Source organism: Drosophila mauritiana, chromosome 3L (assembly GCF_004382145.1).
Source record: "Drosophila mauritiana strain mau12 chromosome 3L, ASM438214v1, whole genome shotgun sequence".
NCBI classification, from domain to species: Eukaryota; Metazoa; Arthropoda; class Insecta; order Diptera; family Drosophilidae; genus Drosophila; species Drosophila mauritiana.
In genome coordinates this window covers 1,270,024-1,282,798 of record NC_046669.1, presented here as the reverse complement: position 1 = coordinate 1,282,798, position 12,775 = coordinate 1,270,024, and the positions used below count along the sequence as shown (strand labels likewise).

Sequence of the window (12,775 nt, the reverse complement as noted above, 5' to 3'; positions counted from 1 at the left end):
CGACGCGCAAAGCTGTTGCATAACGCGATGTGAGCATTAACAGAATGTTAAGCTTAGTGTGACCGAAATGCACAATATACTGCTTTGGTTTACGTTTTAACGTTTAACGTTTTTCAAAGTTGCTACTGCCATTATGTATAGTTTTATAACTGTTGACTTTCTGAATTTGAAGCAAAAATCATTAGGATTCGTTCTGTGAACCATGCAGTTGCTTCGTTTGAAGTGCAACCATAATATATAAGCACACTAGCTATGTAGTATATTTGGGTGACTCGGTCTGGCAGCACTGCAGTCGATTAACATTGCTAGCTGTGTTTGATAACTGTAGCCCCGCAAAAAAAAACGTGCGCACGTTCTTTTATTTCTGGTTTTGTTTTTGCTGGAAAACTTAGTGAAAATATGGTCAAGGCGCGAAAAGAGGTGCAATGCGACCACTGCGGCACAAGCCAAGGGTCCAAGAGCGTTTTTTCAGGTCAGAAGGTGTTCCTGGGCAGGAAAATAACAGACGTACTGGAGACCATCACCCACAGAAGCGTGAGTTGGAAATGGCGGCATTCTGATTTCCCTTATCGTCATCTGAATCCTCCCATCCCATTTCAGATCCCATCATCATTGCCGATCAAGATATGCTTCGTCTGCACCTCCACATTTATGTCCAGCGCGGCACTAATCGATAAGGTCCGCGAGACGGTGGACAGGATACAGGTCCAGTCCGCCAAGAATAGCAAGGTAGCGGAAAAAGAGGAGCCGGAAAACGATAAGAAGGCGGTTAAGGTGCCAAAGAAGAACACCACCCTCCGTCAGCGCAGCAAGTCCATAGCGGCTTTCCCGCCAAGCTTTGTGAATGGAGCTAATACAGAAATCGAGATCATTAGTGCTTCGCCCAAGAAACTCGATAAGACTCCTAAAAAGCAGATATCTCGACTCTTCGAGGACAATCTTAACGATTCCGTGAAGCTGACGCCCGCCAAAGAGGTGTCGTCCACTAAGAAGGCTTTCCTTAATCTCTTTGGCAACGGCGACAATGATGCCATCGAAGTGCTGACCGAGAGCGAGGAAGAGGAGGACTCGAATAAAGGTCCTATCACCATTAACACAAATAACTTTCAGTGTCCAGAGTGCGATTTTCGCTCAAAGTTTCCCAAACAGTACAAGGAGCACCTGCAGAAGGAGCATGGTCTTCAAAGACCGCGCATATACTCCTGTGCCTTGTGTATTAAGACTTTCGGCGTGCTTAAGACCTTGAAAAACCATCTAAAGGACACTCACTCACGCACTTTTGAGGCCGAGGGCAAGACTAAGGCGAAGGAAAGCAAGGAAAAAGAGGCTAAGTCAGGGGCCAAGAAAAAAATTGAGACCAAGGCAAAGGATCGCAATGCTGTGAGTCAAAGCAAGAAGCCAAAAGAAGGAAAGTCCAAAGAAACCAAAGTGGTTAAGAAAATCGACGACCAAGAAGTGAACAACAAAAAGAGCACCGACATTGAGGACGCAGACCAGACCCAGGCAACCAAAATCGCCTCCTTTAAAGCACTAAATGAGTCTTTGATGAAGAAAAGGATGTTAGAGAACGTAATGGATTCGGAATACACATTTGCCATCAATGGATCCAGCGCCTCCACTCCGAGGGCGGATTCGAATAATTTTCAGTGCGACATCTGCGACTCTGAGCTGGTGACCGCCAAGCAGATGCAGGAGCACATGACGTCCGTCCACGGCATCGACAAGCCAAAGGTTTTCAAGTGCCACGTCTGCGAGAAGAGTCTGGCCACCAAACAGTCCCTGAAAACGCACATGACTCTACATAACGACGGTGCGGAAGCGTCGAACTCCAGCAAGCGAAAGATTCTGCAGGAAGAGGATGAGGACGTAGACATTCTGGGTACGACTCAGATTGAAAACACGGCCGAGAATGTTGAAGGACCTAAGAAATCGCTGCAAAGCCCTACTAAAGGCGCAAGGTCCACCAACCGAAAGATTCTGCAAGAAGAGTATGAGGTTGTGGAAATTATAGACGCTTTTAAGACTGACAACACTGAGGAGGAGGATGAAGGCCCCGTAGAAGAACAGATTATACGACCCAGGAACGACATTGAGCACCAGGTCGAAGGAGGCATGATTGCACCTCGGTCGCCAGCTAAGAAGACTAAGAAGGTCAGTCATATAGATCTGTCTGTGTCCACAACCAATGGCAATTCTCCTGCCAGGTCAGAAAAACGAAAAAAACAAGACAAATCTGAGGACACGTTCCCCTCATCTGATGTAGACATAGTGGAAGAAATCAACTACAACGTGAAGCCGCACAAAAAGGCTCGCCTGGAGTCCATTGGTGACTCAACCGCCGACGAGTCCACCCTCAGCTGCGATCAGTGCGGGAAGTTCGTCAAATCGCGTCAACGCTTGGACTCGCACATGGAGAAGAAGCACGCTTCCCAACTACGGTGCACTATATGCAAGGAAGTCTACCAGACCCAAATTGATTACGTGGCTCACTTCTCGAACTGTGGTTCCGAAAGTGGGCTTCCGTGCGGCGTGGCCAAGTGCAAGAAGGTCTTCTCGGAGGCCAACTTCCTCTGCTCGCACCTGCGCAAGCGCCACGAGTTGCACTAGATTTCTTTTATTTTTATTTGTTTTTCATTTCATTCTCTTGACCAATGTAGTTTTACGTTAGCATATTGCTTAGTATTAGTATAATTCTTTGAATTTTCAATGGTTAACTTTAAAAGGGGCTATATAAAGTTAAAAGTCGATGAAAACTGCAATTCATAACAAGGTTACTTCATACATTTTTAACTATTGTTAAGTGCGATTTGAAAGATAAGTTTATGTTGAATATTATAACATTTTTTTATAACTTGTACTCGCCATGAGTATATAAATTAATTTGAATGTAATAAACTTATTTGTACTGAGCGATGAACTGTTAATAAAAAATGGAAAAAAGCTAAGAAATTGCTTGTTTCAATCCCTGAAGAGAGAAAATTACACAATATGAGTTCACTTATACATTTATTTGTCATATTCCCGAAACAAAAACAAAACTAAAATAACGTTTACGCGGAAACCAACCAATAACGATGCATTCGCCGGGGAGAGCAGAAGGATTGAATACAATACCGATGTTAAATCAGGGGAAGCATGAGTTCTCCACGGGAGTTCAACAACGAGGCGGAAATTAAAAACATTTTGTCTAGTTACACTTTTCTACTTAATGTAAACGATGATGTTGATGACCGGCTCAAGACGACGCCACTTTGCCGTGAATCTCTGCCTGGGCCACCTTCATCACGTCGAGGGCGCCGCGCTTGATCAGGTCCTCCGCCAGCGTCTTGCCCAACTGGTTGGCCTTCTCGTAGATGCCCCGACTGTGACAGGCGTGCTGGTAGAGACCGCAGAACAGGTTTTCCACATCCTCAATGAGCACCGAGTGCTGCGGCGTCGGCTGCTCCTCGTCGGCGTAGTCGAACATTTGGACCGTTTTCTGCAGGAACGGGCACTTGGCTGGGGCTGCGTTTCCGTTGTCCTTAGCCGGCGCCTCCAGACCGCTGCCCTGATGCATTGCCGCAAAGGGACACTTGGAGGAAGTTGCCACATTATCTACTTCGTCGCCAGTGCTGCTGGCATTACTAGCTCTGCTGCTCGGTGGCGTGGGCAGAATAGAGGCTGGTGCCCCTGCCACACCGCCAGTCACTGGACACTTTCCAGCTTGGGCAAAGGAAACCTTCACATCGTTGTTAACGTACGGACATTCGCCCATGAAGTCCTGTCCCACGGGCATCTGTAGTGGACAGTGAGCAGTGGTGGCCGATCCCCCTCCGCTACCACTCTTGGCGCTGAAGGAATCCCCAGAGTCTGCATGCGCTACTGGACATTTGGCAGGAGCCCTTGCCTGATTGTGCGGCACTGGGCACTGGCCCATCACTTCCTGACCACCCACCAAACGAAGAGGGCACTGACGGGGAGTAGTATTCACATTGTTAGTATCCGCATCGCCACCACCAACTCCGGTAGGTCCCACAGCATTGTTGTTACTCAGCACTGGGCAGTGACTGGCCAGATCCGAAAGCTGATCCACAGTGTAACCGGAGAGAGCTTCGCAAGCAGCCGCATCCTCACAGATCACTGGAGGGCTGCCTTGCTGGCGCGGACTGCTGGAATTCGAGTCCGATCCGGAACTGTCGTTGCCATTTCTGGCACGCTTCGTGGCCGGAGGAGAATCGCAGCTACTGCTGGTCTCCTCCTGCAACTGGCTGGTGGCCCCCTGGGCACCTCGTTTCCGTTGGTCCCCCTCCAATTTTTGTTCATTTAAGGCACACGCCAGGTGGTTCCGTATCTCTATGGCACCATCCAGGCTCCAAACTGCACCGGTGAGCGATAGTCCCACCTCCTGGCTGTTTCCATTCAAGGGCTCGCCCTTTAAGTTGCTCCAAACTGCCACGGGGGCGGAGCAACCACCTCCCAAAGTCTTGAGGAAGCTTCGTTCTGCTAGGATGCGGCACGTTGTATTCAGGCACATTAGTTTCTGCAGCATGGCCAGCACTTGGTCGTCATTAGCCCGACACTCCACGGCCAGGGCTCCTTGGCCAACAGCATAGAGCAAGTCGGTCGGCTCCAGCACCTGGCTAATGCGACTCATCCAGCCCATTCTCACCAAGCCGGCCTGAGCGAGAATGATGCCGGAGAACTTGGAATCGGCTGCATCCAGCTTGGCCAGTCGAGTATTTAGATTTCCGCGGATGTCGCACACCGTCAAATGGGGATACATCCTGCGGATCTGGGCCGTGCGACGAAGAGATGAGGTTCCTGTGGATATAGGGTACATTTGCATCAGTTTAATCACAATAAGTTATATTAGTCACACCCACCAATCACGCTGCCCTTTGGAAGCGAGGCTATCGTGTGGCCCTTAAAGTTCTCCCGCAGAACCAGCGCATCCCGCGCATCTTCTCGCTCCAGCACGGCTCCGATGGCCATTCCTGTTGGCAGGGCTGTTGGCAGATCCTTGAGGGAGTGCACCACAAAGTCCACGCCCCCGTTGCGCAGCGCATCCTCGAGGTCGCGGGTGAACAGGCTCTTCTCGCCAATCTTAGGAAGTGAAACGTTCAGCACACGATCGCCAAATGTCGACATGGTGTCTGTAAAATACAATTGGACCGGTTGAAACAACAAAGCGTTTTGTATTTATCTTATTAAATATTTAACTTTGATAAGCGATTTCATATTCATTATCGTAAACAATTTACTTCTTCTGACCTCAAAAATGGCACCCACTTGAAACGACATCTTAGATCAATAATCTAAGGATGGCGTTTCCATAATTGCAGTTTGTATGTCATCATCACCTGATAAGGAACCCAGTAGCACCCCAGGTTCCCCACTTTATGACAGCAATCAAGCGAGACATGCAAACGGAATACGTATATCTCCCCAATTCCCCCTTTCCTATTATGGACACGCCACGATAATGTCTTTTCCAAATGTTTTGCTTATCGGACCGGGAATAGAATTTGAATAAAAGCGTATATCAAAGAGGCAATTTGCGTGCGAGGCGTTGAGTAAAGCACTTGGCAAATTTCATTTTAATGAAATATGGATAGGGTAAGTGAACTACATCAATTTCAAATAGATTACGTTGGTGCTAGCCATGATAAAGCCACAACGACTGACTCATCGTGGGTGCATCTAAATGTATTTCCATAAACTGGCCAATCTTATCGGGTTCAAAGGTACTCAACATGCCCGTGCAAATAAAATTTCAACTGATTCCCCATAATGTCGCCAGAAAGTGCGACTCTTATCGAATATTTAACTCCGATCAGAGATAGACCGATCGAATTTCGTATCATTTCATACAAACAAAAATTCTCACGTAATGTAGTTTAGGCAAATAATGACTGGTTAAAGCCAACAGAATTTATATGGCCAAAACAGTTTGGTACTTCCGAAGAATAATAATTATCTCTAGTGCTGATTACTTGCCCGCTACTGTATGTTTGCGCGCATGTGTGAGTTAACATTTTTTGGCATTCCCTAATCTCGGGAGCAACAACAACAGCACAGCCATTGACATTGAGCAAACATCCGCAAATGGCGCGTGAGTGGAAAAGAGATGACGAAAGAGCGAGAGCAGGGAATTCAGAGAAGCCGATATGCTCAAGCCGATCGTATGCAATCCTATTTAAACAGTCGAAACATTTGTTTTGACCACTATCAGAACGCGAGATAAGCATGGCTCCTGCTGGAATTTCCACAAGTCATGCTTCGCGTCCAGTTTCCAAATGCCCCTGTGCAGCATGACTGCCCTGTTTGCATGTATGTAAGCACTTCCAACTCTCTTCCAGTTTGCTGATCATGAGTTTCCAATATTTCCCGGTGCCCCAATGTTTATCAACCACGACTTTCACTTACGGATCTCGAATTTCTGCTTGGGATATAGCTTCTGAAGGCGGCCGATGACATGTTTGGTCTGAATCAGAGCGAGCTGAAAAGGGGGGAGATTGTTTAATTGTTTAATAGAGTGCCTATTAAATGCTAAATGCAAATGGACCGAGAGAAGGAGAGAGTAGGGCACTTAGCTCGCAAATAAGTCAAGTAATTTCAAATTGGAATGCCAGCAGCACACAGGTGGCCTTCACTTCGAGCACGATCAAAGGTGGCTCAGTGCAATTAACACAAAAATTATTAAAAGGCCCAGCTTAAAATCAAGTTTTCAAATGGGGTCCATACAAAAAACAAGTACAGTGCGGGCTCGATAGAGAAATACATTTGTTTTGTGTATTTATTATTCATTTTTTGTACTTCTTTCGGTTTACTATGTTGGTTTACTTTGCGAAAGTGCACTGTATTAGTTTGGCCTCCCTCTCTCTGTCTGTCTCTCTCTTCCTCTTATTCTGCAAAAGTGCGTACTGTTGCTATAGCGAATTGTGTAACAGTAACCAAAAAGCAGAGCAAGTACAACAACTGCAATAACACCACGCGGAGAGCAACAAGTCTTGCATAAGGGAGGGGGGAGATGGGAGAGAAAGAGAGAGCCACCAAAATGTGATTGAAATTCAAATGCAGCACTTCCAATTCGAATTCCAAGCGGATGTAGTATGCACATATTTTAGTTCTCGACGACTTTAACACACTTACCTCGCTCTTTCGCGATCCAACGCGTATAACCTTTTCCTGCGCCGACATTATAGGCGCTCTAATGTTTTGCTAATAAGTGTTGCACAACAATTGTTTATGCTGGGTTATTTGTTCGTTTTTCCTGTTGTTGTTGCAAAGTGAAAGTGTGTGCGAGAAGGACAGCTTTCGGGGTCACGTTGGCAGCCAAGGAAGTGGGAGTGCGAAGTAGAGAACCGAGCCCGGATGAACGATAAAAGATGAATGAAAACGTAAATGCGAGTACTATTCAAGACACATTTTTGAGTTATTGTCGCGTTGGCTTTGTACTAATCAGCAGATAATCCCAGCCCGAACGATCTTTCCAAATTTTTAGCTGCTGGCCGATACTACGACCGAGCAAAGAGCGAAAAGTGAATGACAAGTGTGACCGCGGGCGAACCGTTAAAATATACGAAGAACGGCTGACAGGGTTGGCGAGTGCATCGGCACAGTTTCTGACGGAAACCAGAAAAAATACTAAGCGTGACTAAAACTATTTCAGTGTATAAATGTTAAAAAGTACTTAAATATTTTTGACAATATAAGTAAAAACAATACTTACAACTGCATATCATTTACAGCTTTAATAACATTTTTATTTGAAACTACCAGAACGAAATTTTTGGTAAATTATGAAGCCCTGACAACTCTGTAGTCGATAGTCAAGAGAGCTCGCGCCATAAGCCTATCGTTCTCAGCTGTTTGGAAGCAAAACAAAGAGGAAGGACTACCAATTGGAAATGTTTCTGGTGAGGAATAAAAAGTACTGAAGAAATGCTAAATAATAAAGTGCTGGACGGTGCAGTTCATCAGCCGTCCCACGCGGACGCTGGGCAACCGGATGCAGGCGGTTCGCGAGCGCTTGGGTCCGGACTTATCCGATCAACTGGACGCTCTACATCGTAATGTGATGCGGACTGGACTGGTGTCCACACAGGAGCTGGAGGAGGCGTTCCGCAAGACGCGCGACATGGACCACAACCCGAACCGGTTGAATTTGCTCTGGCTGTTGGGCATTGTGTTCTTCATCATGGTGGCCACCCCGGTCTTTTATGAGACCATCTCGTTCCTGCTCGGAGTGCGTTGCTTTCTGCCCAACAACTACTTGGTATGGGAGGCCACTAGGCCCATTAGTGACTGCGAGTTTTGTAAGGGGGTGAGAGCTCCCCTGATCTTGGCCAATCTCACAATGGAGGAGTTCGCACCGCACGCGTACTCCTCGATGCCCATCATTGTGAAGAGGGCGGTTGCTCACTGGCCAGCACAAAAGAACCTCAACTTTGCCTTCATAAAAGAACTGTACGAACGCGTCCCGGGAGCCATGGACTCAGATTGCCAGTTTATGCACTTCAACTCGGATCTCAAGTCGCTGAAGCATGTGTTTTCCATGTCCGCGGAGCGTTCAAATCTTACTCAGGGAGTGCCCTGGTTCGTTGGCTGGAGTGTCTGCCAGCCGGCTGTCCTGGCGGAGCTCAGAAAGCTGTATCCCCGCCCACATTTCCTGCCCTTCGATGCTGAAATGCCTCACACGGATTTCATTTTAATGGGCTACGAACAAGGGGCTGTGATGCATGTAAGTAAACCCCAAGAAATCAAGGAATATTACTAATCTTTCAATTATTATAGCTCGATTACATTCCCCGCCTGATGTGGCAAGCCCAGTTAAGTGGAAACAAGAGCTGGTTTCTGGCACCTGCTCCTGAATGTGACCACCAGTGCCAGCCCTTCTCCTTCTATGTGGAGCCCGGAGATGCTGTGTTGGTGGACACACGCATCTGGTACCATGCCAATTCAATTCCCAAGGGTCAGTTTTCGCTCACCGTTCAGTCAGAGTATGGATGAGATGCACCTTGTTCTGAGACTCATAATTCAAACAGCAATGTTAGCCCAATCTTTCGTAAGGTATAAACTGACTATTAAGATCTCGATAAAACCGCTAAAGACTTAAAATACATGTAGTAAACTCTGAAAATTGTGTTTTTAAAAATAAAAACGCAAGTCATTCATAGGCGATCATAATTTTTACGGAACTTTTGTTTTCAAATTTAAACCGCCTCAGCTTGTGGTATCGATTTCCGATAGATGCGGCGCAAGCCATTCAAACGAAGTTATCAAAAGGAAAAGTGAAGCGTAAACAAGAAAAATGGAAACTAATGTAGATTTCAGCAGCATTTCAACCAAGTTGTACAGAAAGTACGCGCAACATGTGAGGAACCTAAAGGACGTGTGCGTATCGAAGACGGTGATGAAACCGGGGGCCTTCTTCGACAGCCTGCAGCAGATGATGGAGGAGGAGGCGGCAGCCACCACGCCCCCGAGGGATCTGAGCTCGGTAGCCGACTATGCGGAGCTCTTCAAGACCTTAGAGGAGTACCCGGCCAACCTGCAAAAGATTCACAAGAAGCGGGATCTGCAACGTACCAACTCAACGCTCCTGCGAGGAGCAGACGAGTCGGTGGCCATGGGTATCAACACATCCAACGTTTCGCTTAGTCTGACGCGTCTGGAGGAGCAGCGCAGCGCCGTGGACGTGTACAATGACTTTAAGGGTTTTCAGCGAAAGCTGGCCAAGATCTACGACGAGGCAGCCGCTCTGGACACCACAGAATCCATATACAAGCAGAAGCTGACGCAGCTCCATGGGTTTGCGCAGCAGCTGGAAAAGCTCATGCCAACCGGCGGTGAGTCTCCGCCAGATGCTTTTACATCCGAGCAACAGGAGAAGCTTCTGACCATAGCCGCCAATATGGAGCAGCTCAACTACCTGCGCTCCAATAGCCTCCAGCTGCCCAATCCGGATGAGATACTGGCCACCGGGAGTTTAGCCGCCCGCCTGGAGATGTTCGTTGAGGTGCTTACCTACACGCTCCTCCAAGTCAGCAGCTACAATATGGCCATGATTTGATAATCTCGCTTAGAGAGCTTTAAATACAAATCAAATGTTTAATTTATTTAAATTATTGTTCAACTATAACATGATAATAAATGCTAAAAAATGTTGAGCTAGGGGGAATCCTCGCTGGCATACTGCTCCTCCTGTGAGCTCTTCATCTGGCCCACGGTGTCGTAGAGAGCCACCAGCTTGCGCACGGAGCTGCCAAGGTGCTCCACGCGATGCCTGTAAGCCAGGCAGCCCTCCAGAGCGCTGTATGCCTCCTCCCGCTGGTCACCGCTAGACATGAGGAGCTTGAAGTTATCCAGGATCTTGGACAGGGCCATCTCAGCCTCCGGCCTGAGGTTGTACATCTTCTGGGTCTCCGACAAAGCCACATTCTGACTGAATGCCTTGCTATTGGACTCGATGTGGAGCAAGGTGTTGTTTGACCGCTCCATTATCTCGTCTATCTTGGCCAGCTGGCGGTTCATGGTCTGCCGATTAGCCGCTGCAATTAAAAGCAAGGAATAGAACGCGTATCGGTGGTTTAAAGATATATTTACCCATTCCCGCCAACATTTTGTCCACAGCGTCTGACATTTCGAATATTCTGTTTGTTTTGCTAGCAAATTAGAGTGACCGTCGCTGCGTAGCTAAAACACACAAGACTTTCTAAAACAATCGAAAGACCAACGTTTCTATCGAAATTTGAATTTGACCGCCTGAGCTAAATGACTCGTTTATTTATTTGGATAGTTAATTCATTAGCTGGTATTCTGCAGTTAATTATAGCCCTCGCGTACAATTGCTGACTACAAGTTAATTTAACGTTTGGTTTATTCAGTTGATCAAATTGTATTTGACTTGTTTTCTATTTAAATTTAAGTGTAATCCGTTTAATGGCTTGCATTACAATTACAATTTACTCGTACACATCCTCCTTGTCGGCGACGTACTTAATAATGTCGGCAGGTTTAAGCAGCTTCTCGGCATCAGAGTCGGGGATCTCGAAACCGAACTCGTCCTCCATGGCCATGATGACCTCCACGTGGTCCAAGGAGTCCAGTCCCAAGTCGTTGATGAAGTGCGACTCAACGTTGAGCTGTAAATGCGAGCCATTAGCATTGGGTAATCAAAGGTTTCATCAGCTTTGTTCAGTTCTGATTTCTGAGGCGACCATTGCACTGGCAAAGGCAATGTGTGGCGTTTACCTTGCTGGGATCGATCTTGTCGTAGAGCTTGAGCACAAGCAAGACGCGCTCATTGATCAGCTTCAGCGAGAGCGGCGGTTTCGCCGAGTATCTGCGCACCAATTGCGTTTGCCAGCGACCACGGCACTCCTGGTTTTTGGCCGGCCCGAGAAGAAAGGAAGGAAACAAAGACCGGGTTAGTGGTGCCATGCAGTGGGTACTTTACCTTCTCGGCGGTCACTTTGTCGTAGGCGGAGACAACCTTCAGCACGCGGAACTTGATGTCCTCGATGGTGCTCTTGGCCGAGTAGCTGCGCACACCGAACTTCTGCGAATGATATTGTCTAGTGAATCTTTGTCTTCCTAAGACTACTTGGATTGGTAGTTCATCTATGACCTATAAGCATACAACTTAGCTAATTCTTTGCAATTTAAGCTGATGAATTTCAATTGCAGTGTAAGTATATACGCAATTTAAACGAGTGTGGTTCGATTGTGTATGCTCAACTGATTAGATACCGCGAAAACTATAGCTTGGATTGGCGTGGAACATATTTAGATGTTTAACAAACTGACAACGTTTAAGAGTTCTTCGAAATCACATGTTTTTAAATCGCTACATTTTAAGGTCACTTCTAGCCGATTTTCACTGTAGTACTATCAAGCAGACAAGTGCGAGCACCGGTGTTGCAGGTGTATGTGTGTGTGTGCGATAGGGAAAACAATCATGTTTTATGCAAAACAATGTGATGCAATCGAATTGGGTGGTTCGACGGCCACATGGCGAGGATCTTCTGTTGTGCTCATGATTGTAAGCACTTAATTGAATGTTTTGGAGCTCGCAGATCACGAAACCCCGCCGTTTGCAATGAGGTTAGGTCCCCAACTGCGATTGGGGCTCCTGCAAAGGAAGTGACCGCTTTGGACGTTCGCTTACTTGGCTCAACTGGCTGGTCATCGATGGCACGGCGATCCTGTGCATCATCCTGGAGGCCTGTGACTGGATAAGAATGCCGGAGGCGACCCTCCGTGGGGCCAAAGTGGCCGCCAGCCGACTGCAGCTGCGCGCGATCTGTGTGAACGACATCTCGGTTCTCCTGGAACGGAAACGCACCGGGTTAGTATCGCATCTCTGCAGGCGGTGCACGAGTGCAGGGTTCGTATTTTGGGCGATATTTACGCTGAGTTTTTAAGATTATGTAAAGGTGCTGGAGCAAGAAAAAGACAGCAAGGTAACAGTGTGACCGGAGCCGTGATGTCCTGAAGTGCTTCTCAACTAACGCAAATAAATACTGAAAATACTTTATACTTGAATAATAAGTAAATAACATTCGCAACTATAATTTACAATTTAATAATCGTCAGTGGTCTATTAATTTACTTCAACTTTAGTAGTAACCTTAACTGATATCTTCTTTAATGGGCTGTGCACGATTTTAACTAGTTTTTTTAATGTCTGGTAGCACCGAACATTACTGACGTTTCAAAGCAAAGCTATCGACTGCTGCTATAGCCAATCGAGTGGGCGGTTCTTTTTGAAAGAAACGAGATAAGAGTCTAG

At 46.9% G+C, this 12,775-nt stretch overlaps 6 protein-coding genes across 10 annotated transcripts; 3 read left to right on the top strand and 3 right to left on the bottom strand.

The window, feature by feature from the left end:
- Positions 1 to 289: 289 nt before the first annotated feature.
- Positions 290 to 2,902, top strand: LOC117139656 (zinc finger protein CG2199). The gene is made up of 2 exons (XM_033302120.1): positions 290 to 534; positions 601 to 2,902. Exons 1-2 carry the CDS (start codon positions 400 to 402, stop codon positions 2,605 to 2,607), a joined length of 2,142 nt encoding a protein of 713 aa, XP_033158011.1. The 5' UTR covers positions 290 to 399; the 3' UTR covers positions 2,608 to 2,902.
- An 87-nt stretch (positions 2,903 to 2,989) lies between these two features.
- LOC117139657 lies at positions 2,990 to 7,221 on the bottom strand. Its single transcript, XM_033302121.1, has 4 exons — positions 7,132 to 7,221; positions 6,406 to 6,478; positions 4,863 to 5,132; positions 2,990 to 4,800 (listed from the first exon to the last, which is right to left on the bottom strand). The coding sequence occupies exons 1-4, from the start codon at positions 7,177 to 7,179 to the stop codon at positions 3,236 to 3,238; spliced, it is 1,956 nt and encodes a 651-aa protein (XP_033158012.1). The 5' UTR covers positions 7,180 to 7,221; the 3' UTR covers positions 2,990 to 3,235.
- Positions 7,222 to 7,577: 356 nt separating this feature from the next.
- LOC117139659 lies at positions 7,578 to 9,121 on the top strand. The gene is made up of 4 exons (XM_033302124.1): positions 7,578 to 7,668; positions 7,731 to 7,898; positions 7,955 to 8,722; positions 8,776 to 9,121. Exons 2-4 carry the CDS (start codon positions 7,890 to 7,892, stop codon positions 8,989 to 8,991), a joined length of 993 nt encoding a protein of 330 aa, XP_033158015.1. The 5' UTR covers positions 7,578 to 7,668; positions 7,731 to 7,889; the 3' UTR covers positions 8,992 to 9,121.
- A 118-nt stretch (positions 9,122 to 9,239) lies between these two features.
- On the top strand, positions 9,240 to 10,100 carry LOC117139661 (augmin complex subunit msd5). The gene has a single exon (XM_033302125.1). The coding sequence runs from the start codon at positions 9,293 to 9,295 to the stop codon at positions 10,052 to 10,054; it is 762 nt and encodes a 253-aa protein (XP_033158016.1). The 5' UTR covers positions 9,240 to 9,292; the 3' UTR covers positions 10,055 to 10,100.
- Positions 10,073 to 10,693, bottom strand: LOC117139664 (augmin complex subunit msd1). The gene is made up of 2 exons (XM_033302134.1): positions 10,588 to 10,693; positions 10,073 to 10,532 (listed from the first exon to the last, which is right to left on the bottom strand). Exons 1-2 carry the CDS (start codon positions 10,622 to 10,624, stop codon positions 10,153 to 10,155), a joined length of 417 nt encoding a protein of 138 aa, XP_033158025.1. The 5' UTR covers positions 10,625 to 10,693; the 3' UTR covers positions 10,073 to 10,152.
- Positions 10,694 to 10,843: 150 nt separating this feature from the next.
- On the bottom strand, positions 10,844 to 12,500 carry LOC117139663 (acyl carrier protein, mitochondrial). 5 transcript variants are annotated; one of them, XM_033302133.1, is made up of 5 exons: positions 12,395 to 12,500; positions 12,152 to 12,311; positions 11,456 to 11,542; positions 11,236 to 11,364; positions 10,844 to 11,126 (listed from the first exon to the last, which is right to left on the bottom strand). In XM_033302133.1, exons 2-5 carry the CDS (start codon positions 12,299 to 12,301, stop codon positions 10,947 to 10,949), a joined length of 546 nt encoding a protein of 181 aa, XP_033158024.1. In that variant the 5' UTR covers positions 12,302 to 12,311; positions 12,395 to 12,500; the 3' UTR covers positions 10,844 to 10,946. The 5 variants fall into 5 exon arrangements, with proteins under 5 accessions (XP_033158024.1, XP_033158019.1, XP_033158023.1 ...); XM_033302128.1 differs by lacking the exon at positions 11,236 to 11,364 and having other exon boundaries at positions 11,441 to 11,611; XM_033302132.1 differs by lacking the exon at positions 11,236 to 11,364 and having other exon boundaries at positions 11,441 to 11,542; positions 12,395 to 12,499.
- Positions 12,501 to 12,775: the final 275 nt, after the last annotated feature.

Coding starts and splice junctions, on each gene's coding strand:
- LOC117139663 (XM_033302133.1), bottom strand. CDS start 12,301: ATGTCGTTCACACAGATCGCGCGCAGCTGCAGTCGGCTGGCGGCCACT. Junction 11,365..11,455: donor TTGTCTCCGCCTACGACAAA/GTGACCGCCGAG, acceptor GCCAAAAACCAG/GAGTGCCGTGGTCGCTGGCA. Junction 11,127..11,235: donor ACAAGATCGATCCCAGCAAG/GTAAACGCCACA, acceptor TCGCATTTACAG/CTCAACGTTGAGTCGCACTT.
- LOC117139656 (XM_033302120.1), top strand. CDS start 400: ATGGTCAAGGCGCGAAAAGAGGTGCAATGCGACCACTGCGGCACAAGC. Junction 535..600: donor AGACCATCACCCACAGAAGC/GTGAGTTGGAAA, acceptor ATCCCATTTCAG/ATCCCATCATCATTGCCGAT.
- LOC117139661 (XM_033302125.1), top strand. CDS start 9,293: ATGGAAACTAATGTAGATTTCAGCAGCATTTCAACCAAGTTGTACAGA.
- LOC117139659 (XM_033302124.1), top strand. Junction 8,723..8,775: donor AACAAGGGGCTGTGATGCAT/GTAAGTAAACCC, acceptor CAATTATTATAG/CTCGATTACATTCCCCGCCT.
- LOC117139664 (XM_033302134.1), bottom strand. CDS start 10,624: ATGTCAGACGCTGTGGACAAAATGTTGGCGGGAATGG. Junction 10,533..10,587: donor CAAAATGTTGGCGGGAATGG/GTAAATATATCT, acceptor TTTTAATTGCAG/CGGCTAATCGGCAGACCATG.
- LOC117139657 (XM_033302121.1), bottom strand. CDS start 7,179: ATGTCGGCGCAGGAAAAGGTTATACGCGTTGGATCGCGAAAGAGCGAG. Junction 5,133..6,405: donor CAAGCAGAAATTCGAGATCC/GTAAGTGAAAGT, acceptor TGTATTTTACAG/ACACCATGTCGACATTTGGC. Junction 4,801..4,862: donor TCCAAAGGGCAGCGTGATTG/GTGGGTGTGACT, acceptor CTATATCCACAG/GAACCTCATCTCTTCGTCGC.